This window comes from Zonotrichia albicollis, chromosome 4 (genome assembly GCF_047830755.1).
Source record: "Zonotrichia albicollis isolate bZonAlb1 chromosome 4, bZonAlb1.hap1, whole genome shotgun sequence".
Lineage (NCBI taxonomy): Eukaryota > Metazoa > Chordata > Aves > Passeriformes > Passerellidae > Zonotrichia > Zonotrichia albicollis.
The window spans coordinates 16,258,244-16,284,004 of NC_133822.1; the positions used below are offsets into that span (position 1 = coordinate 16,258,244).

The 25,761-nt window shown below is 39.3% G+C and overlaps 1 protein-coding gene across 17 annotated transcripts in view; it reads right to left on the reverse strand.

The window, feature by feature from the left end:
- The window catches only part of ERC1 (ELKS/RAB6-interacting/CAST family member 1), a 269,997-nt gene that overhangs the window by 241,798 nt on the left and 2,438 nt on the right, over positions 1-25,761 (reverse strand). For all 17 annotated transcript variants that reach the window (XM_074538921.1, XM_074538929.1, XM_074538927.1 and 14 more), the window contains exon 2: positions 17,275-18,108. In XM_074538921.1, the coding sequence (XP_074395022.1) occupies positions 17,275-17,943 (669 nt within the window). In that variant the 5' untranslated portion in view covers positions 17,944-18,108. The remainder of the gene's footprint in view (positions 1-17,274; positions 18,109-25,761) is intronic.

The following is a 25,761-nucleotide window of genomic DNA, read 5'->3' on the forward strand; positions in this document are numbered from 1 at the left end:
AAATTTTTTTATTTATTTTCTCCTCCTGGTCTCATTGAGGAAGACAGCTTGGTGAGCATCTGCCAGCTGGCCAAGGTCAGTCCCCAAAAAAGCTTTGAAGAAGTGCTTGTGCCACTGGGCAAGCTAAAATCCTGAACATGTTGGGTACTTTCAGAGGCACTGAGAAAGACTTATTCCTAACACCTAGGAAGAATGTAGTGATAACTCAATTTAAGTTAGTAATAACTCAACTAAGTCAATTTACTGCAAAAAAAAAAATACAAATCCTGAATTAAAAATTAGATGTTTAACTAGATGTAATGGATTCTTTTGCATGTAGCATTTCTATCTGATATAAACCATTTTTTAAACAAAATCAGGTCTTTAACTTCTAAAAACTGATTGCAGGCATGCATTTTATAAATTGGGTAAACAGTGCGCAAAGAATTCAAGTGTAGATCAGAATAAAATGGCTAACTATACTCTGAAAAACTAAACTGTAAGGCTAGAGAAAACCCTCAGGAGACCTGGATGGCAAGATTACTGAAAAAACTAACATGGTCTGACCTGAATTGAAGCAGAACAGTGAGCCAAAGGCAGAGCAGCTACAGAACTGCCATAAAGACTAAACACTTCTTGAAGTTAAAAAAAGATCAAGTGACAACATAAGGCTCACCACAAAACTCTCATACAGATATGCCTACATGTTGATTAATATTTTAAATGCACCAATACCATCTGTAACATAGTAACTTCCTCCCTCAGAGACATATTTAAAAATAAATGATAGTCATGACCATTAGTTGAGTTGCTTTGAAACAGAAAAACTCTGTTCATAGAAATTTACATTAAACTTCCAGAAAGATTTAAGAAAAAAGCATCTAGCACAGAAACCAACAAATATTTAAAAATAAATCTGCAATAGAATCAAAGCTAAAGAAAAGGTGGGAGGCAAAGCAAATAAAAAAGATCTATGCCCTGAATACAGTGTTTGGGAAAACAACAGTAAGAATTTTATAAATAACCTTGAATTTGTGGGAATACTGTCAAACATAAGCCTTGAAGTAATGAGCCTGGAAGTCATCTGGATCCAATGCATTTGAGTGCAAGGGCTCACTGTAAAGCCTGCGTGCTTCATGAAGAAAAGAACAGAGAGCTGGCAAGGGGACAAGAGCAATTGCCATCCCTGACATTTCCACTCAGCTTTAGCAGACAAGGTGAGCTCTGGTGCACTGTCAGGCAGGAGAGGAGAGCTCAGCTGCTGACACGCCTGGGCTGCTGACACTCTGCAGCACCTCAAGCAAGGAGATGTCAGAAACACTGGAAACAAACAGAGAGGTTCCAGCTTTAGCACTGCCAATGTCCTCAGTATAGTTTGGGGGGCAATGCTTTGGCTGTCTCCAAGCCCACTCTGCATTACTGCATTTTATGCAGCTGAACATAAAGGGCAAGAGCCCAGTTGCTGTGGAAGAACAAAATCTTGGGTTGTTATCAAGGCTCAGACTGGAAAACCTAGGCCATATTATTTAGACTGGAAACCCAAGCACACATAATACATTAATACATTATACACACACAGTACATTATGCCAATCTATGAAAACAGAGTTATGATACAATAATTCAGACAGAAAAGGACAGCACGAGGTCATCTAGTTTAACCTCTTACTCAAGGCATAGTCCTCTGTGAGATCAAATCAATTTGCCAAGCAATTTATTCAGTCACATCTTGAAAATCTTCTGTTTATGTCCATTATTTCTCATCCTCCCACCATGCAGCATCCAGTCTAGTTCCTCTTCTCAAAAACAACCTTATTGTTTGGGAAGGCTGCTATTAATCCTCTCAAAGCCTCCCTTCACCAAATTAACCCATTCCATCAGCCTCTCCTTACAGGGCCTGTGCTTCAGCCCACCAGTCACTCTGGCACCCTCCTAGAAGACGCCACCAAGTGACATCTTCTGCACTGGGCAGACAAAGCTGGACAGAGTATTCTGCATGTGGCTGAGTAAGTGTGAAGCTGAAGGGAATAATCACTGCACAACCTTCTCTGCTGCCACAATGCATCATCCCTGCCTCATGCTCACCTTGCTGCCCACCAGGTCCCACAGAGCTGCTCCCACCCAGTCACACCCTAAAACTTCATCTTTCCTAAGAGCTTCTTATCTCCATCATCCTTGCTGAACCTCGTGAGCCTCTTGCTCCTTCATTCCTGCAGACTGAGTCCCTGTGCACAGCAGCTCTGTCCTTCAGCAGAACAACTCAGGGTGGTGCCATCTCAATGTGTGGGACCTTGCCACCTCCACCCAGGTCCTCGACAAAAATGCCTGTGATAATATTTTCATATTATCTGGAAAAATCCCTTTGCCCAGGATTTTTCTCTGGGGAAGCTGAGAAGCCTCAAAGAAAAGGGAAACAATTCTTATCTAATTTGCTTCTTCTCTGCTTTGCTCATTTTCAATGTGTTTGGAGATTGTTCACCCACAGGTGATTGTTTCATTGGATTCTGGTGTGAGTTGTTTTCACTCATTGGCCAATTGGGGCCAAGCTGTGACAAGACTCTGTAAAGAGTCACAAGTTTTCATTATTATCTTTTTAGCATTCTGTAATTTTCCTTTCTGTATTCTTTAGTATAATATAGCATTCTTTAATGTAATATAGTGTTATAAAGTAATAAATCAGCCTTCTGAGAACATGGAGTCAGAGTCATCATTCCCACCTTTGTCGAGGCATTCCCAGCAAATACAGTAGATGTCAAACAGGACTCAGGTTGTTACTGGCAACTGGGAGTGATCAAACCCTAAATCACACTCTGAGCCTGATCCTACAAGCAGTTTCTCACCCACCTGGCTGCCACCTGGACTGTGGAAGGCATTCTAACTAGGAATGACAAGAGTGCTGTGGGAAACTGTGTTGAAAGCCTGACTAAAAGGCAAGGTAAAGGACAGCCACTGCTCCTTCCTCACCCACAGATCCTGACATTTTATCACAGAAGGCAATGAGAGCAGCATGATTAATCCTTGACAAATTCATCCTGACTCTGCCCAACCACGATCCTGTCATTGACATGCTCAGAAATGTGTTCCAAAAGGACTCATTCCACAGGGACTGAGGCAGGCAGCACCATCCTCTAACTCCATGGCTTGTCCTTTGGAGGATTTTGAGGATTGTGGAACATTCATATTTCCACAAAGGAGACCCCACCCCAGTTTCTTTAGTCTTTTAAGAATGGTAGAAATAAGCCATCTCCTCACCCTCACATCCATCCTGTGGTCTTGCAGGGATCAAGTCTTCTCAAGGAAGCCCTGAATCAACCCTCATTCAATTCATGGCATACAATAATTTACCCTCATTCAATTCATAGCTGCTCTCCCTGAACCTCATCTCTGATCACAGGGGCCTGGGAAATCGCCTCTGGTACCTGAGCAGATGGGCATAGCACAGAAAGATGCAACATTTTGTTCAAATGTGTTCTCTCTATTTGCATACTGTGGGAGACTGTGGGAAGCCAAGTGGGAAGGATAAAGAAACTGAGTAATCTGTCTAGGGGATCAACAGTAGTCTATATTTCACAGTGAAATTTCTCGAGTTCCACAAGCAGGAGTTGGGGAAAAAAAAAAAACCACAAACCAAAACCAGCCTTCTTTATGCCTTTCCTTAATGCCCAAGAATGGGAACCTTCAGAACCCAAAACAAATTATTGAGTTTATAAAATCGAAAGGAAAATTCAATACTCATTTATTACTTCCAGCCAAACTCTGTTCTGAACACAGATATTGTGAGCAGAGTAAATGATTCACAAGTGTTGGCATAAGCAAGATTGATTTCATTCTAGAGTACATTAAAAAACATGTTCAGTATAATAAAAATACATTTACAGTTCTAAGGGTATACATTTTAATCTTGTTTCCCTCAGCCCTGCTGCTCAAGGAACACGTCATGTGAAAATCAACCTCTTGCCAAGTCACTCCTCAGTGAGAACAGTGCCCTGACACTCAGTTCCCCCAAAGATTTCACTCAACCCTCTAAAAGCAGCACCAGCAACAGGGGACAGTGACAAATTATCTGAGATTAATGACAGGAGAAATACAGCATTTTTAAAACAAATTCCATCCAAGAACTACATTAAAAAACATTTGTACAGTTCAGGACTTCCTAATATTTGGGTTGACTCATACTGAATTGACTCTGCCATATGCTGTGTGCTTGCATTATTACAACACCAACTGCAACTCCTTTGGTGCACACACTGATGGGGAAAAAAACCTGTGGATACGTTACTGATACTTCTCAATGGATCTGGAATGTCACTGCAGAAAAGAATGATACATCAGGGATGAGCAGAAAACTGAGATTAATGAGGAAATACAATTAAGACAACAGCTAAATGTTTTTTCCCCAGAGAGTTTCTGTCAGGTGCTGATTGTCAGTTTGGTTTATTTCCCTACAGCTTATGATATCCACACTCTTTTGTTGCTGCTCTGCCTGTTGGGCATTCAGAAGATGCACAAATAATTTGTTACAATGAAGGCAATATAAAATTGTGTTTTGAATATGAGGTATTATAGGAACTCCACAAAAAACAGGGCCCTTCTTGTTTCCATGTTAGCCATGCAAACAAGTAGCTTGGATACATAATCAGCTTGTGCCTTAGGGCACAACCTGTTGCACAAAACTGAACTTGTGCAATTTAAATGATTCCAACATCAAAAATGACAAAAACAATTATGCTACTCATCTCCCAACAGCCAGCCCTGTGCTGAAGGGCAAAAAGAAAGGAAATGTGCTTAAGCAAGAGGAAACCAGCCCAAAAGAATACAAGAGATAAAATTATTTGGGAAGAAAAAATATCCATTTTAGCTATAAATTAAATATTTTAATTAGAAGTAAATTATTGTACCATCATGTACAATACTTCTTTAATACATTATACTTCATGTTTTAGAGAAGCTCCTATCATCTTGATTTAATAGCACCTGTTAAAAGTTATTAAGGTATTGGTTAATAGCACCTCTTAATGATAAAAATCCCAACTTGATAGGCAAAAGTTCTGAAAATAACCGAGATGTTAATGCAGAGCATGTTAACACAGGTTAAAAGGGAGGATGTTTCCTACTGGAAACTAAATCTCTTGATGGCATTTACAGCAGTTTTGCAACTTGGAAGCACAAAGACATGTCCTTCATTACTTGTAATTCAGGTTTATCATGCAGTGCACAAGGGATGCAAAGTATCGGTTATACCTGGCAGAACCTCAGTCAGTTACTCTGGAGCTGAGATCATAAACCACCAAATTCATGTAGTCATGTTATCTACCTTTTCAATTACAAAACACCTTAACAGTCACTCTGCTGTGTGTGAATCTGCCCAATCCAGTCAATAAAGTGACTTTTATAAATTAACAGCAGCCTTTTTACCAGGCCTTCCATAAATCCAAAAAGGTGAAGACTAAAGTGAAGTCATTCACATGGTAACAAGTTTTGCAAGTTAAATACCACTGCTGTTTGCAGTATATATAAATATGAATAAAAAGGTAGGCACCACTGATTTTCATAGCTTCACAAACAACAAAAGAAGCCTGGCTGAACGGAAGATTAAGGGCAGAAACACCCATCCAGCCAGAATGGAAAAAATATAGAACAAAATATAGCATCTTCCCCCTTAAAACGAAGAAGCAGTGACAATATAAAAACATTGAGCTAAAATAACCCATTTTTATGAAAAAAATTACTTCTGCATTTTTGTAGTGAAGTCTGCTATTCATTAAGTTCTACTGGACAGAGTAGAATTTCAGAAAATTAAGTGCTCAGCAGCAAACCTCAGTTTCAGCTGTGTACAAGCCTGATAGCATACTGACCCTCTTATTGCTGGTACACTACTAAAATTAGTGCCTTCACTCCAGTGTTAATGAGCACAATTATATGCAGTGCATATGAAGGTGTCACAGCATCAACTACTGTCTTTAATAATCAGGTCTTTCTGCACGAAATCACCTGCTAACAAGCTCAACCTGTGAAGTACAGCTCCACTTTTCCCAGATCAATCTTCAAAGACTGTCTAGCATTCAGCAATTCACAAAGAAACATTAACAACTGTATTAAGTATAAAAGAAAGTGAATTAATGATTTTGTCCGCAAATTCCCACACTTTCAAATTAAAGAAGCTCAACATGAAACACTAGAAAAAGTTAATTAACAAAAAAGCAATGCTAAATATAAATGAATGACAATTCTCACACAGAAAGGAGACAGACCATGGGCCTCTCAAAGGAACACAGAACTGAGCTAATTCAACCAAATGGAAAGGAGGAAAGGAATAATTTTTGAAGTATTTACACATTAAATGGATTCTGCACTGAGAAAACACAGCATGTAGTTTTAGAAGGCAGGTCTTGAAAGCATTCCCAGCTTTAGCAGAAAAATAAAGGAAAGAGCTTTTCCTGGATAGAAACCATAACTTGGAACTCTGTTTAAGTCACAAACATTGGATTTTGAATCTTACTCGTGGAAGACGGAGGAGAGAGAATGTAACAGCAGTACAACCACTTGCTCAACAGTTGTATGTTAAGTGCAAAGTACAACTTTAAAGTAAGTTGTAAAAATATTTAGGGCTTTACAACCAAGAACCAAACAAACTAAGATGGATTTTGTAAAAGCAATTTGAAGGTATACAATTTCCAACTAAAATAGCTTACAAAGAACTAATTAGCAGAGGAACTAGTATAATAATCTCACTAGGATGTTACACAACAGCAAAAAAATTATTATAAATCATGACCTGAGCGCACACAGCAGTACCCATACCTACTCTTTGGTCAAGCACGTGCACAGACCTTCTCACAAATGCTGGCCAAAGCATTCTCCTTAAAATTTTTCTGTCATTCTCTCAAAACCATCTGCTAGTTCGTACCAAAACTAAATCCATGTTAAGAAAAACCTATATTACTCATTTTATTGCAAGGTGATTTTTCAGTTTCCCTCCCTCAAAATAAGTTACTGCAGATAATTCCATATTTTGGAACATTCCCATCACAGTGAAGTGATGAGAAAATCTAAACACATCCCTGCAAACAGGATCATAAAATGGCTGGGTTAATTTTCCTTCACCCATAAAAAGTGCTGTTGACTGCACATACAGAGCACACTATTTACTTTTGCATATGAAAGTATACCTATGGTTTCTTAGAGAGGTCCCTTGTTGAGTAACCAAGCTCTCAGATCTGTTAAAATGGTTACATATTAACAGGCTCACAACTGCATGGCCAAACCTGACCCATCAGACACCAGCTGAGGGAAAAAAGATTTAAATGCTGTCCTCCAAATCAAAGCTTCCACAAACAGAATAATTCAACTTTACTCAACGGATGCACAGGCTGATGAAGACTGGGAAATTCTCTACCCCAAAAACAAAAGCACAACAAAACACACCTATGGTTATAGGCCTTCTGTACAACTACTTTGGATAAATTATTAATCATCACAAGCAACAACATCTGTTAAAATTAACTTATGGGCAAACCAAATGAAGAGTTGAAGATTTCAGAAAAGTACATAAATGCGTTATGCTAATGGAAGCCACACAAATATGCCACAGTTGATGAGATAAAAAAATTATCTAGATTTTTACCTTTGTCCTCTCTGTTCTCATCAGAGTTACTGAGCTGCACAATCAGAAAAACACTGGAATATTGGGATTTAACTAAGCTGTACCTGGTAATCACAACATTGTCATTTGCACTCCCAAACTGAACAGAGATGAATAACGAATCACTGAAGAATCTTATTCGCCACATTTACCCAGCTGAGGGAAATGAGGCAGTTACTTCCTAAGTCTCCAGTGCAGGGCACAACATTACCTAACAACCTATTTCTAAGCCTTTATTTTGCTTGTTCTTTCTGCCTATTTCCAGGATAATTCTGAGATCCACCATTTCACCTATTAGCACTAATTCTCAGCCTATAGCTTTTGTCATCCTCTTCAAGGACATCCTTCTCTCATCCAACAAAGAGATGCTGAAACCTCTTGCCACAGAAGCCAAACACACTTTCAGAGCTTCGTGTAAATTTTTAGTCAATGCCATGTAAATTTTTAGTCAAATATAAAAATATGACCACCCTTAAAGATAATGTATCTTCCACATCAATTAACTACTTCTGTATATCAGATCCAATTGACTATGGAGGAATAGGATCTTCCACAGGGACATTTTATTTTCCAAACAGGTTGGTGTTTCTTAGCTGCGTCGATTTTGACATTTATAGCATTTTAAGAGCTTTGGTATGATGCCCCGAATCCTTCAGCAAATCAAATGTTTACTTTTAAAGGTTCCCATGTCTCCAAAGAGACAGAGACACAAGATCAGCCTCGTGGAAGCTCCTGGCTGCGAGATCAGATGCTGCAATGGGCTGCGTGGGAAGCACTAACAAAGAAAGCTCCACTTATCTCAAGTTACTTTTGTTGCCTCATGGTTTATTTCTGTTCATCCAAGAACTAATACCCACTTATAACATGTCTAATGGAGTCTAATGAATTATGCCAATAGTAAAATTAAAAAAATTAAAAAGAACAAGTCTAACAACAGGTTAAGCCTGAGACAAGAAGCTGTAAGTTGCTCAAAGACAATATGCTACAACACAAACATTCAGAAAATTTTGACTGAGGGGAGGGAAAAGCTAAGTATTTGTCATCTGAAACACAATTCCACTAAAAATCAGACCACTACTCAGACAATTTCATTATTCCTGTAAGGAAAAAAGGCATATACACCTCATCTCTCATCTCACTGCATTAAAAAGGGTAGGATTTGTGTGGGGGTGTACATACATACATATTTCATATATTAATAGCTGTTATCATCTTATTGCAGGGGTTCCATATTGTTGCCTCCTTATCATAAAAGTTTCACACCTTGTTGGTGTTTCTGGTGGGCAGCTCCTCAGAGCACTGACTGTTTCTTCTTCACACAGCAGCCACTGACTCCAGTTCCCTTCCCAACCACTCTTTTATAGCACTCTGCTTCTCATTGGTTACACCTGTGGCCTGTTAAAGTCAGGCCTGTTCCTAATCTTTGATAATTGGCCCAGCTGCAACTCCTTAGGGGTAAGATTACTTTCTACACTACCTTCATTTTCTTTATTTTATATTCTATCCCCCTACAAGGAGCAATCAACTACTATGGAAGAAACAGATCCGCTACAAAGTACCTGAAGAAATAGGATTTTAATTTCTGAATTATGGCACTTCATGTGCTGCTTTGTTTTAATCTCAGAAACAAGTGACAAGAAGCATCAGAAGGAGTGCATGGCCTTGCATTCTTTGGAATCCACATGTAATTAGAAGACCATCTGTTCACAAAGTTTAACCACCCAAGGTAGCTGGTACCTGATCATTTGATAAGGAGGATCAAACAAACCCATAAAGTCAATGCCAAGTCTACTGTCAGGTGTGCAAAGCTGCACAGTGAAATGTTTTAGGCAGTGGAAAACTCTTCAGTGCCTGCTCCTGCACAGTGCTGCTCATCAGAACAAGGATACTTTACGTATTGGCCAGGAAAAAATGCATTTGATACAGATACCAGTGAGGCTTAATTTTGGATTACCATTTATTACTTGCTTGCTCTCATCCTGCTTCTCTCTCCAGCCCACTAAAGCAGGGGAAGGGGGAAGAAAATGGAAGAAGCAGGAGGGGGTACCAGTGCAGAAACAGAAACGTGTAACAATGCACTACAGAACCTGATTGCAATGCAGATATCATAGAGGAACAGGCATTAAACAAAGCACCCAAAGTAAAATTTATCCCCAAAGCATTGAAAAATATATTTTTCTCAGGCAGCTGATCTCCATCACTTCCTTCCTCCCTCAATAAAAGTGTATTTTGTGTTACACCTGAAATTCAAAAAGTCATCACCCCATGACCTGGTGTTAGTTTGCGTGCTTGCAATGAACTGCCCAAGATGGTTAGAAATTTACACATTGCCTTCAAATTAATTTTGATGTTGTGAAATCAAATTCTGGAAGAACCTAACTGCCTCCAGCCAGTTGCTCACCCTCGTTGGCTTATACGATTGATTTTCCAAAATAGTGATAACAATCATTAGATTTTGAAAGCAGTCCTGAACAGGAATTGCATGCAGCACAAAGCAGCCAGGACTACATTTCTCCCTGTTTTAAGGGGATCCTGGAACTCTAGCTCCAACCCAGGGACAAGCAAAGCAGCACACTGCTCACATACTTTAATTACTTAAATAGCAATAGGAATAAGAAGTAATACATAAATTAATTTTAAAACCTTATACACAGCTCAACAAACAGCTTAAAAGCAACAAGTTCTTTAGGTTTACTGATGATTGTACATTACTTAGCATTCCAGTTTACAAACCAAGTTGCTAAAATTAAACTGAAGAAGGAGTCACATGGTATTTATTCCTGTCACTGTTATACACAAGTTTAACTCCTCTGAATTCTAAAGCAATGATCTCTAGAGAAAAAGTCATAATGGTGTTCTGTGCCAGAATTCTGGCATCTGATCATTCTCATTTTGGGGAGCACACATGCATAACAGGACTGTTTCATGCTTTTGGGGGGCTGGGGGTTCTTTTTTGATTAGTTGGTTTTGGGGATTTTTTGGGGGGGTTGTTTGTTTGGGGTGTTGTGGGTGCTTTTTCCTTTAAAGAACACAATCTCTTCCTAGGGTGAATCCCTAAGAAAGCTTTCTTAATGGAGGTCAACTGATAAAAAACTGGATTATCACAAGATCTCAAATACTGATCTAGATATTGACAGAAGATCCTTCCTTTCTTTTCTTTATGTTTAAATGTCAATACTGCCTGAGCAACTGCAAAAGATGATGTATATTGGGGTGCCTCAATCACCCCCAAACAGTACAGAAATTTTTAGTGTTTAATCCAAGGTTTATTAATAGGAAAAAAGAAGTAGAGTTCTCTTAGGGATATTTAATACTCTTCGGAAGCAAAATCATCACTAAATAAAGGAGGTTTTTTTGTGATTTACAAAGATTTCTCAGTTCCAATGGCAGTTTGCAAACCTTGATTTGCTACCTGCTTCTCAAGGCTGCCAATAGAAACAAACACCCCCTCCTGCTTCACAGTCCAAGGTGATGCTACTGCAAGCACAAAGCAAATCACTTAGACAGAACAACTGGCATCACCACAGAAGGAAGCTAAATACACTTTGTCCTTGTATTTTTTTCCACTACAGATGGTGACTCTGACCTTTCCAAGAGAACCAGTATCAATCTGAAAATACTATGCAAAACATAATTATGTAGACCTTGTGGGTTATGAAACTGAGTTTTGCTGAAAAGACTTTCTTTTCAAGGTCTACTGCTTGTTATCCTCAGACAAAAAATGGAGATCTAATTATGATCCACTGCATTTAACAGATGCAGCCATTTTTCCATGTCTTCAATAGATTATGTCAAAAATTATACAGAAGAACTACAAAGCATTATCCATTCAAGGAAAAAAAAGTGTACTCCTCAACAGCTATGCTACCTGCTGGAAAGCAGTTGTAATCTGATTTCTGTCAAAATCTCAAATCACCACAAATCACAGCTGAAAACACTGTTGTTTCATTGTGTCCCCTAAACACAAGTGTATACAGAAAATATATTCAAAGGAGTTCTATACTGAACATCTCAAGCACTACCAACTTTATTCCCTTATTCCTCTCCCACCAGTTGAGCCTAAAGTGTCATTTCACAATGGTTTTTTTCTTCAATTACTAATTCAGATAGCTGGCATGACTGCTCTTCACGAGTTATCAAACACACTTACTATTTTCAGAGTACAGAAATGTCCCCTCTTAACCAGAGAACAAAGGTTCTCTAGCTTTCATCTCAGAGCATACATATACACAAATATCTATCCTAAATACAAAAGTCCCTCTGCCTTACTAATGTCTGAAGATTACATGGACTGTTAACTGTATCCTAGAAATCTACTCTGTTGAAATAAAACCTATTCTTTCCAACTAACAGTTCAGTCAGAGTGGACCACTCTGCTGACCATCTTTATCTCTCTGAGGCTTCCTAATATCAAGAATTTTAAAAAGCTCTATTTCAGTTTTTGGTCCTGAGGCACATCTGAAAGATGGACACAAGATCAGCACAACTACAACCTTTTTCCCACAGCCTGGCAGTTCCACCCAAAGAGCTCCTCTCCTTTCTACTCAAATCAATACCAGGCAGAGTATGAGGCACATGAGAATGGTGGATTTGGCACTGTAAAGCTGTAACATCAGCAGAAATTACCTGTAATGGAGGAGCACCTCTGCACTACTGCCATCATCTATCACTGTTAAATGTTCACTGGGTGACTAAGAAAGAGGAAGCCTTACACAGTTTCAAGCCACCTAGTTCATATTTTAGAAAGCAAGAACACTTAAGAGAAAAAATTACTAACAAACCATAAATAGAACAGTGCTGGAAGGAACAAAGGCTTCTAGAGAAACACAGCATTACAGACAAGACTTTCCAGGAATATAAACACCAAATGGTGGAATAACACACTGCCACCCTAGTTAGGAGCATAATATCTGAACAGACTCAATACATATTAGAGAAAGAATTATAGCAGAAAGTGCAACATTTGAAGTAATCCCTGCTTCAGCTGAACAGCAACAAAAGCACAAACTACTAAATTCAACAGCACCACTGATGTCACCTGTTTCATTCCAAGCTGCTTTTAAGTTGGTAGTACTCCCCTTAAATGTTTAATGGATCAAGGACAGAGCAGCTGTTCAGCCTATGCTACAGCTCAAAGCAAGCCAAGGTATTAGATCCTACCTCAACAGGAAACATGGGACAAAAGGAGCCTTGGGGAATATAGATAACCACAAAATGTCTAGCTTTATTTCCTTACAAAACTGAAAAAAAAGACAGAACACAGGGTGTTCTCTTGGGTGACCACATGATAATTTCTGAGGTCATTATGAAGTACTGTGACTCGATAAATGCTTCAGATACCAAGCACTCTTGAGGATGGAGTTTTGAATTATTCTGAAAGAAAACTGAATTATAATTTCATGCTGCAGCTGGGGAGTGACAGAAGGAACCTTAAAGCTGGCAGAAATCTAGAGAGCCAATTCCTTCAATCTGCCATTGAAGGAATTATTTAAATGCAGTCCTCTGGGATGCAGAGAATGCCTTTAAGCAATGCCTATGGAACCATATATCGCACAATTAAACACCCAGAACGGAAGAAAAATCTTCGTTTTCTATCAATGAATAACCAGCTCAGGAATGGGGATAGTAAGAGAATGACACAGCACTAAGACATACCAATTTTTTAATACATAATTTAAGAATATAAACCAATGAAGAAATGAGAATCAATCTGATTTTCAGAGACAGAATGTGCTCATTAGAAGCTCAGTCTCATAACAGCAGCACCCAATGCATTTAAGAGGTTAACACATGGACAACCACATTTTTGAAAGTGAGATGCTCATTACACACTACTAAGAAATGGAAAATACTTCTGACTCTGGGGAATGCTGGTGAAATGCTGGAATATATCCATCACAATAAAGTACAATCTTCTTCAAGTGCTTACCCCAAGCCAGGTGAAACTCCTTTCAGAAATATTTTCTTGGTTAAACTCTCTGACTCAGACATCCAAGGCCTCTAACCACAAAAAGGCCACAGAAATGCATCAAAGTCAAAAGATGTTTTCAGCAGTACCACACTATTTTAGCTAAAACATAAATCTGATCTTAAAAGCAGATCAGTTAAATGTGGAAATTTCAGTGCAGGGCGTTAGACATCAAATTTGCATTGCACTACTTATTTTAAGGCACAATCAACCTTGTCATAATCAAGTCTCAACTGAGAGGAACTCCTTTGTCCTTGAGTTTCACATCACCCACCACTGCCCAGTTTCTAGGCAAATTATTTCTGCTGTGGTGCAAAACATACTCACTGTCTTTCCTTTCCTCTGATGAAGAGGTTTCCAGGGAACCTTTAAACCACACACACTAAAAAAAAAATTATTTTTCAACTCAGAAAAATACAGCTCCCACTAAAGCATTTAGAGGAGAGCGACACCATGCCAAAACCCAGCTCCTGTTTACTGGTTTCATCAATTTCTCCTTGAATATGCATGGGTTTGCACAACTCAGCAATCATTTGCACTTTCCTCTGGGTTTCTTGTGAAGAATGACTGGTTAAGTCATCCACACTGCACTGAAAACTGTCGTGTTTTTCCAAGAATCTGTGTTAACTACAGGAATACTTTCCATGTTTACTTTTGAGCTCTTCAAAGTGAGCTTTCAATGACATTCCCCATTTATGTAAAGAAAGGATTTTTCTGTCTCTTCAGGATCAGTAACAAAGGATGGAAATAAAGCTCCACTCCCCAGCTGCAGCATTTGCTCAGAGCATCTGGTAAATCCAGATGTGCTGCAACGCAGCTGGGCAAGGATGCCCACCCAGGTGAGAGCTCCAGAGAGCATGTGCATGGCATTGTCAGGATTCTGTCCAAGATAACCCTCCTGCCCAGTGCCCCCAGAGGACAGCCAAAAGGCTGGGACTGCCTCAGGAGACAGGCAGCATGCTCTTTTATCTCCCCACTCATTCTCTGAGCTTTACTGAACCCAGAAAATGTCCTGGAAATCAATAAGCAATACAATTATTGAGACAGGAAAGAAAACTCAAACACACAGATGCATTTACTCATAGAAGGCTGAGGCAGCAACCAACCAGGGCTCACATTTTCAGGTACTTTTACCGACTCCCAAACCCAAGGGGCAATTCCATCTCTCAAGCAGAGGTTACAAGAACAGCAATACAATCAGGGACAATCAAGTGTGTGCAGCAGAATAAAGAGCCATGACCACAGGAAAGAGATTGAGATGCCTATAAGATAATGGCATGAGTCAGCCAGCATCTTGGCTCCATGAGTTGAGTCCGTTTTAAACAATACAACTGGTGTGAGATAAACTTGACATAAAGCACAAGTACTACACGTGCAAGAAATCTTTTTTTAAAGTGATGTGCTGAAATACTCATAACTAAGTCTAAAACTCCTGTTCCTGCAATTATACTGGAGCTCATTTTAGAAGGAGGCTGAGGAGGTAATGAAGATATTTTCTGTTCCCCCAACACATCTGGGAAATTCCTTGTTCAGAGTCTAAACAGAGACGTCTGTTTAATTAGAGAAAATCCTATTAAACTGATCTTCCACGTGAAGGGCTGAAGTGACCAACTCCAAAAGGGTATAAAAGACACAGTGAATTCAGAATTTAATTAGAACACACTGTTAGCTAACTATAATCTATTAATTAGCATTCTTAATTTTTACAGCTCAATGCAATAATACTCATTTACTTTTAAATTGCACCCTTCTTACTTTTGGACCAAAGTTATACAATTCTACCAGTGTGGTAGTAATTACAGTGATTGCCTTGAGAACAGTAGCCTAGAAATATCTGTAAATGTTTAATTAGGGGATAAAGGAAAGACAAAGAAAAAAAAATCTAAGATAGAAAAATGACTATTCTCAACTGTATTCATATTTAGTAATTGCTTAATCAATTTTAAAGCATATATTCATGGCATTTTTCTTGCAAGATTTCCAAAGCACCCTCAAATGTCAAAATTAATTTCAGAAAAAAATATTATTGTATTCCAAGACAGTCTCTTCAACATGAAAACAGGGCCAAAAAATGAGAAGAATTTAAGAATTAAAAGACTTACCTGCAAATGAAAAACAAAGAACACTGGAAAAGTTGAGTGATTGGTATTCCAGATATTTGCTATCCTGGTACTGCACCATTATAACTAAAATTTTCATTACACTACTGCTTCTAAAGAAATCCTACCATTGCAATAAAAATTATTTTACTTCAGGTTTTCTGCATTCCAAGATGACATAAGTAAATGAAGACAAAGTGTCACACACCTTAACAAGTCCCATGTTGTGATACTTCCCATTTAGTAAGAATACAGCTATAAAGCTAAATGACAAGTTCATTAAATGATTTCATACTATCTCAGGGAAAGCAACTTATTTTTTTCAACTCCAGCTCTTTAAAAAGTAAAAAGAAAACTGCAGACAAGTTCAGTGTAGTAGACTAAGCACTAAACAAAAGTAATTTACTATTTAAGACAGGCTACCTGAAAGCAGAGTACAATAAGTTGTACGTACCCTTTTACTCCAGCATTTCCCTCTCTCCTTCACCTTCTAAAGCAGTCTTACAAAAAGTATTGCCTAAAATAGCACCTATGCCTTAAAAGCTACAAGAACATGGTCACATTTGAATTATGGAAACTTTCATTAAACGTGCTTGGATACTTAAAATGCTTAAAAGAGAAAGTAATTTTGTCACGATGAAAGCTGACTTAAATTTCAGGGAAGTTTTGGAGTTGGACACTGGGTCTATCTTCCATAAGAATAATGAGGGCTTTTTTACCTGACAGTCCAGAGAGGTGCTGAATCCACATTTGGCCAGAAACAACTAACCAGGAGGGCACTCAAAGACAAATATTTACTTCAGGACTAAGGAGCTCTAGGTGGGAGAACTTTAAGAAAGCTTTTAATCAGTAGAACTGACTACAAAGACACCTCAATTTTAATTAGCCTCTGAGTTTTATTTTAATTTGGAGATGTTTTCAAGTTGCACAAGACCTAAGACCTAGACACCTGAGAATCTGTTCTTCTGCCTATTCTGTAACTGGCCAGACCACTACAAAAAAAAAATAAAAACTGTAGGGTGTTTTAGGATAGCTGCATAACAAAATATGCACAGTTTATGAAAAAAAGAATAGCAAGCATGTATTAAACTGTGCTATTTAAATGTAGCCAAGAACAGAATTTATATCTGTTTGTGAAAACTGCAGGTCTGGACGTTTTAGCTCTAAATACCAGTGAGTATAACTTCAACTTTGTTTTTAATGGCAATCTGTCAACATTCAGCAACAGTGAATGGGGGTCAGCAGTTAGTACATTCTGCATCTAAGAGAATGCTTCATGAGGTAAACAGCACAAAAATATTAATTATGAACAGAATAAATACTTCCAAAAGGAAACCAAGTGGTTACCATCAATCCTAGGGGAAAAATACACAGGACACCCAAGGAAAAATGAGCACTCAAGGTAGTATACAAGTCTGACAAGAAACATCTGACAACAGGCTTGCAAGCTGAAAACACATCTTACTCACATCAATTATCCAAGAAAAGCACCAATCTAATTTAGCTGCTTAAGTGTAACATCCAAGATTATTAAAGTCATTTAATCATGCTACCACACTACCACAGCAGTGACGTTAGAGGACATACCTGGTTTTCTTCTTGCAAAACCCTATATTGTTCCTTCCAAATGGTGATTTTTGAAGCTTCGTCCTTCCTCAGAGCTCTCTCCTTTTTGAGCTCAGGACTCCAGAAGGTCTTGATGCTGTTCATGGAAGAACTCAGCTTGCTCTCCTTCACCTCCACGTCCTTGCGGAGCAGATCGTTCTCCCTCAGCACCTCCTTGAGCTGCGTCTGCAGGTCCATGATGGTGTTGTCCCTGGCCTGGCGCAGCGAGTGAGGCACGGTGGACGCCATGCTCACCGGGGGCAGATGGTGCTCTCCGAACGCAATGGTGTCACTGGCAACTCCACTGGTGGCAATGTTGGGGCTGCTGCCCATGGCAGTCATGCGAACGCCGTAAGGCAGCCGCCCTCCCGACCGGCCCAAGGTCATGGTGCTCTTCGGGGTGTCGGCGCCCACGTTCTCGTGGTCGCTCAGGTACATAGGGCCGGACGTGGCGTAGGCAGCATTTAAGGACTGAATGTTCTCCATGGAAAGGGTTTTGCCGCTGCCAGCCCCAGCGCTGCTCCCCGAGCTGCCCCCCGTGCTGTTGGTTCTGCGGTGGCCCAGGCGCGGCGAGCGCGGCAGCCGCGGCGAGCGCCCCGGGCTCTGCGTGCTGGGCTCCACCTTGCCCACGGAACGAGCGCTCCCGTACATGGTGGAGCTGGTGCTGCGAGGCAATCTGATAGGCAAAATGCAGGAATGACACAATTCCTGGCAAGCTTTTCAATGGTTATAAGTCAACTTAAGGCCAATCACAACTTGGAACAGAGCTGGTTGTCCATCTCTGAAGTCATGTGCTCATGGTGTTCAGGACCATATCTGTATCAATGAGAATGACATATTAAAATCTACATCAATAAAAATAGCACATTAAATACCTAGTTTATCACCAAATATTTGTCCCACATTCTATTCCCCTATATTTACATGTATCTATTCCCCTATATTTACACTTCTCCAGTATTTTTCAATTTCTCCTAAAAAAAAAAACCAAAGTTTTATTTAAACTCTCATATTTAAACTGAAAAAGAAACTTCTATTCTTGCTTTTCTATTGCTATATTATCACAGCAAAGAGGAAAGGAAAAGAGAATCCATCAATCTTCCAGCCATAGTTTTGCTGGTGATGACAAAACCCTTTAGATGCCATCTCATCTTTCTTCCTATTTCTAACTGGCCTTAATGCTTTACCTGTTACCTTTCTGAGTGAGAGAATCAAAATTCTAAAACCACTCAGTAGTAGATCTTTGCTTCAAGCACTGCCAGCTTCCATAGGACACGGTTTCTAAACCCTTGTGTTGTGAAATCACCCTGCAATGGGAAGGCAGGACAGACTGAAGTGACTCTGACCATGACCTCAACCAGAAGGTTCCTTAGCACTGCTGTCAGCCCCACTTCAAATGCAGAAGTCAGAACCAAAACCAACAATAATCATGAAATCCTTACTGACCACACAACTTCAGCAAGCACAGATGCAAATGTGAAATAGGAGCAATGACCCAGCAATGAGACCAACGAGGTTAAGAGGAACAAAAGAATCACAGCTCCACTGAAAACTGGTTCTAGACTCTCATTTTCTCCCAAACTAAATGTAACTTATATCTTGGCTCAGGTTAAGAAAAGATTTTGATTGAAATGTACTTCTCATTAACCAGTTGAGATTATTTCCATCAAATAATATTTCAACAGCAGGGACCTCTTAAAACACAGAACAGTTTGGCATCATCCTGTTGCTGTTCATCCTCTCCTCTGCTTTTTCTTTAAATACAGACTTGGGTGGCATATGCAAGAGAATTCCTCATTTTTGCAGTGCAATATGATGCTGTAGTACAAGCACTGGCAGGAAACTCTTTAGCACAGGGACTCTGGGCTGGGATCAAGTCAATAGCCAAGATCTAGCAGAGAAGCAAAAAATATAACTACACTACAGCACTGTAAAATTATCCCACTATACAGTTCTCCACTTTTTTTTCTCCACTGATTGTTCCAGTGTAAACTATTCCATGTTACTGCTGGGCTCGATTGAAATCAAAATTAGAACATTGCTGATCCCACCAGATGAAGGAATACCAGCCAGTGCCCAAGGAGCAGCAGCATCTAATATATCCCAGCATCTTGCCTTTCACACCAGCTCTCATCTACCTGCCCTTCTGCTCAGAAGTCAGGTTTGCCAGATATTAGGGATTAATTTCTCCAAACCAGCATGTTTGGGAGATAATAACTGGCCAAACAGGGTAAAGATTGGGTTTAAAACAGGGATACACTTCCAAAAGAAATTGTAGAAACAGTGCAAGTGGGTGGAAGGAAGCGACCAAAAAATAATAGTGCAAAAAATACTGGAAAAGGGTAGAAAGAAAAAAAAGTAATATCCAGGAAGGAAAGATAGAGCATTTTTTACCTTTCTGAATAAGCTGGTGTAAGAAAAGATGCAACAAGAAATAGCTCCAAAATGTTTAGCTTTATCTTGAACTTTAAATGGAAAAGAAGGCCAGGCTAAGCCAGCATTTCATCAATTTCACACAATTGCATAGAAGATACAATGGCATGAGGAATTTTACAAAGCTTATGGAAATTGACACTGCTTTGTGAGCAGTTCTCAAGATGTTCAAGTGCTCACTCTTTTTTTTTAAATTACAAGAAAAGCTAGCAACAATATTGCTACAGAATATTTTAGAGCACATCTATAAAGAACTGGCCAAGGAAAAACAGCCACCACCATTGACTGAAATTATCTGCCAAAGCAACACCTACAGATGTATTTTTTAATCCAAGTTATATTTCTTCTATTTCAACTACATATCCTTATGCAAAATAGAACAGAAATATAAACTCTGCAACAAAGTGTGCCGTGTTACACTGAAGTTGCTTCAATAAGCAAGACACTGTGCCCCACATCTAGAAGAAAAACACTTCTTCCAAACAGAAAGGCTATTTCAGACTAGCCTCACTCTTTGAGATATCAAAATGCTAAAAATGCTGCTGTGACACCACTTGAGTACTCAAAACAAGTCAGATATGATTTCTTAGACACTGCATAAAGTACATTCCACTGAGAGCTTGCATTCATTAGGATCCTCCTGAAAATTAATCCAAATCACAGCACTTAATTCACTTGCTGGAAACTCACCACAGTAAATCAGGGCAAACACTCATTAACAGCTTTAGATGAGTTTAAATCAAACTAAAATATTAAACTTATGTGTGTTTCAGTTAAAGGACTTCACCCCAAAACCACTAAATTTAACATCTACATCACTGTTGCACACAGGGGAATCACCTGGTGAAGTCCTTAGGGAGACACCAGAGGGGCTCAAAAGGTGTTTGATAATTTCTAAAGAGTTCCTCACCCTCAACACGGACAATGCCATGAAAAAGTGCCATGGAGAGCTGCCTTCTCCCTGCATCAGCAAACATTTTGTTAAATGGGAGTGGCTGCTGTGCTTGGAATAAAGCAGCAGCTCCAGGCAGCAGAGAGGAGCTGATACCTGTGCAGGAACCCTCCCCAGCTGTCCTGGGCAGGCAGGGGAGCTCTCAGGAGCTCTCACCACCTCAGCTGCAAACACCAGCCCTGTGCTCACCCAGCTCTGAGCTCTAACACCATCCCCTCTGCTGCTCCAAAACATCAAATAACTCAAGCCATGAAAGCCAAGGGCCAGAATTAGCTGTTGATCAGGGGAATGGGAAGGATTCCCAGAGCTGGCACAGCCGAAACTGAGGGAAGAAGAACTCTGCTGTTGCTGCCATGCATTACACAGCACTCACTTTTCACTCAAAAGCAGCAGATTAAAATGAAAAGTTGTCTTTGGAAACAAGCAAACATAACCCTCCAGTATTCTCCTTTCACCACACCATTGTTAGACCTTAAAATTGTGAATATTCCAATTTTAACTAAATACATTTTTACACACATGCAGTCAGTTTCAGTATTTCCATTGACACAGATTTGCCACAGTTCAAGATCAAAAAGAAATTACAAGATAAATCTAACTCTTTTATTTTCCCCCTATTTTTTCCCAGTAGCATTTATCACTGACCATATCACTTTGTTGTAAAAGCAGATATTACACTTCACTGTTCAAACCAGGGAAAAAATCTTTCACCATGAAAACAGCAAAGTGAGGGAAATAAAAAAACCAATATTTTCTTTTTTGCAATACCAATTAATCAGGAAGAAGACAGAATTTCAGTTTCCCTCCCAGAGCCCCAGCAAAAGTAAATGGAAGATTTCTTTCAGGTAACATCACAACCAGAAAAGTTAGTTTTTCAATATTCTGACTCACACTAGTATTTTACTGGGAATCTCACAAGTATGGTCTCTTATCTTCCATGGGACCAACATGCAGCACTGTTACTATTTTCCTCTTCTACTGAGCCTAAATTTAGTCACAAATAAATCATCCCTTAACCGTACAAGATGGTGATAACCACAAGGAACAAAGTCCAACTGTGGATGTATTAAATGTATTAACCCTCTTCCCTGGCAAATTCTCCTGTTCATTTCAAAAAACTTTGTTTTTTCCACCAATATAGGAGCCCTTACCCAGGATTACAAAAAACAAATAAAAAAGACTCTCAACACAAAGAGCTTAAAAAACAAAACAGTTTTTGTTTTGGTTTAGCTCTGTTTTTGGTTTTGCACTAAAGCAAGTGCTAAAGCATTTTTCCTCAAGATAGCTTGCAGAACTTTACAATTATGAAAGAAAATTCTCTTGTTCACTGTTCATTAATAGAATAGAAAAACTTCAAAGAGCATCCTATATGCAAACCTATTAAAATCTTTTTAAAGTATCACATCAGCCCAAGTAAAAACTGTATGTGTATCTTTATATATATTTCAATTGGCAGAGCACTTTTGCAGACACAAAGACCTGACCTGCTTTCACATAAGTTGAAAATGCTATCTAGTGATTATGGAAAAACTTGTAAGAAAGACTATCAGAAAAAGAACAAAGAATTAGAAAATATTGCATAAAAAGGTTTAGAAAAGGACAGTTGTGAACACGTTTTCTGTATAAAAATTTTTAAACAGGTACCAGCACATCCTGCTTGAAGTGCCAGGTAATGAAAATGTCCTCTCAGGTCACAGGTGACTCCAAAAACACTCAGAGACAGACACCATTAACATGGAAAATGTTTCCAATCTGGCAGCAGACATTTAAATGTACTGCAGTGCAACCTGTAGCAAATAAAATGCACCTGTTTCATTACAACAACCTATTCCTAGGCATTAAAGCAATGGAGAACCCAGCTTCCCTCAAAACAGGCCAGGATGAGGACCTGGCATGCTAAAAGAACAGGAAAAAGTCACTGGCACAGCTTCATGCAGATTTACTTGCAAGGCAGTTATGGCATGAGAGAGGGCAGGAACAGGAACATGAGTCTTGTCAAAAGGTCTTGTGGTTTCAATAAAAGCTATATTGGGACATAGAGAAATGTAAGAAATTCTGGGGGGATCACTTGAATATCAAACTTCAGTACGAAGAATCCAATAAATGAAGAATCAATCAGTATGAAGAATCCAATAAATAAAGAATGCAAATAAAATGAGATGTGTTCAGCAGTGCTGTCACACTCAGCCCCTACACCTATTATTTTATGTGAACCAATGGGTCACAGGGCAGGGGTTCCTGTCTGCAGCTGACAGAACACAGAAGATTCATTTAAAAAAAAAGTTCTGTTACCTTCTGGAAAATCTCTCTGTCACATAAATGAATAATGCCTTTCAGGTCTCCCACCACTCCAAGACAAACACTAATAGCCCATTAGCTACCTCCAGGTAAGCAAGCCACCAAATACACAGAAACATGCTGCAGAAACACAGGGAAAATCCAGCCCATATCTTTCAAAACAAAGATAATTTCAGAGTAACTCCTGCAGCCTTCAGCAAGTCCTGTGAATTTTTTTGTTGCAATTTCTGTTCAGGACTGACACCAGCTGACAAACTGCAACATCTGTGGAGACAGTTAATTAATACATCACTGCCTGATGGTCAGGAGTGGGGCAGTGGGATCACAGAGCAGGCAAGGGCATCTCACAGCCCAGGGACCCCACACATCCAACTTCCAGAACACACAATTTCCTCGCCACACTGATTCCTGCGTGCACAAGGAAAGCTTTGAATGCCAGTTTCATAATAAAAGCAAAGTCAGCCTTCACAAGGAACATCTTAATCTGATAAAGGGCTGTAGCAGACACATTAGACTTCATTAACAGAGGTAGTAATTGTTCCCATTTACATAATTCACACCCGAATAGTTAATGGCAAGTAACTATGTGTAGATTACATGGTAGGAAAGACACTGCAGAGTAGACAGAGCAGAGGGGAGGGCAGGTAGAAAAGATGGCATTCCAAACAAAGAAAAGCTAACATTCCAATAAAACCCTGCCAGGAGTACAAACACTGGGTATAATGAGAGAATTGACATGATTCACAACAACTTAGAGATGTACCAATCCAGAAAAAATGAATTCCTGTTATTTCCTAGCCCACCTCATACTTTAAAAACCTTTGTCTGCTACATTACTTTATATAGAAAGTGTGAAGCCCCTGTCTTTCAAGGCTATCTTGTAGATTTTAGGTTTGCCTAGTTTTGGAAGGTAAAAAGGCTCACTGCTTTTCATGTTAAATTTATTACTACTACACACAAAAAGGACAGAAGCAAGTTTACTTTGGAAACAGCAATCCAGCCAGTGCAGGACACAAGGCATTGAACCCATGGAATTCAGAGCTGTTTATCAAAATATCCCTGTGGCCTTGACAGCAAGAAAGCAATAATGATGAATGAAATTAAGACAGAAATAAGACAACAAAGTAACTGTTTATATTAGAACTGTCTCTCATTCCTAAAGAGCATATAAATAAATGTTAAAGCACTGCCATCTGTTTATATCCAATCCTTTTTAAAAGCTGGGGGGATGGTGCTGGTGGTGCTTGTTTTATATTTTTTGTATTAAATTCACCATCTTCCACATCTGCCAGGTGTAACAGAGCCTTTGTTCTGTCTCACCCAACACAAGATGTGAATTGATACACTCTCCCCCACACATACAGAGAAATCTTCCCAGAAAAGCATCTCAGAAATCCCTGAAATTCTTCAGGTGACTTTGACATTTTAAAAATATGTTTTGTAAAAGGCAGGTCATCAACTCTGACCCTAACACTTTTAGGGAAAGAAAAAAACCAGCACTCATTTGTCAAGGGAGCATTTTATTTCTAAACAGGAAGTGACATTCCTGTTAAACACTTCTTACATCTGAAAGGTTGGCAGGAATGGCACCACAGAACGTGAAACATCTTGAGTCCCTGTCCTTTTTAGACACCTACAAGATATCCCATTCAGCAAGAAACACCTGCAAGTCTGTAAATGAGTGGCAGAAATATTCATTCATTCATTTTCATCAATTTCCTAGTTAATTTCTTTCCCACACGAACACAATTCCTTTCAGGGCATCTACTTACTTAGCAAGGAAGACCTAACACAGCACATGCTCCGTTCTACTCTACAGCACTTTCTCTGCAAAAGCACTTTTAACTTTTAAAATTTAAAACCAAATTTTGTTTCTTATAATACCTATAGGTCTGGATGGCAGCATAAAGGGTCTGCTGTCACCATCACAGTCCCCTTTCTTTCTCTCTCTTTTCCCAAACAAACAAGACCACAAAAAAAAGGGCTTGTTATTATTATAATAAATACATATATTTATTTATTCATGTGTAGGGAGCCTGGCTAGGTGCACCAGGATTTCTTTAGTGCAATGACTGGGATGTAATTCTAAGTCTCTAAATTAAAGCAGACGTGAAGAAAACAAAACCATCATGTGCCCTTTTGAAAGGCAAAACACAAAAAGCAACAGGTATCAGAACTTCAACATATCATTTATATCACACATATCACTTCCTCGGGATAAACTGATTAAATTAACCCTGACTCCTCAAATTATGTAGAAGATTGAAGACCTGTGGATGGTGATTTTCTGTCACTGTATGATTAAAGAGTTTAAAGGCTCATTTTAGGGTACAAAGTCAGTAAATACTTTGTGTTTTTATCCATGGCTGTTTTTCTCTTTCCCACAGGTGGCACGCAACCAACAACCCACTTCCTAATAGCACAAACAAAATGTTCAAAGCACTACAAATATTTCAGAAGTGCCCAGAAGCACATGCAGCCAGCTCAGCCTAAAGTCACCATGGGCAACACCACAGCGCAAGGCAAAGCATGCTCCAGCTCCAGGAATTCCATCATAATCTCACCCTGACAACAATCGTATTGACATAACCCACGTGCTGCACAGCACCACTACTGCTACACCAGCACTGCATTTCCTGGCATCTCCTGCTCTACTCCTGCATGCCAGAGTTTAAACTTCTGGCTTAAAGAGCAATGGATAAAACTCTCCTCACCACACTGAACACCCTCTTGCAGCAAGAGTCAAAAACCCTCCTGTGGGTTCAGTCCTATTATTTAAAAAGCCA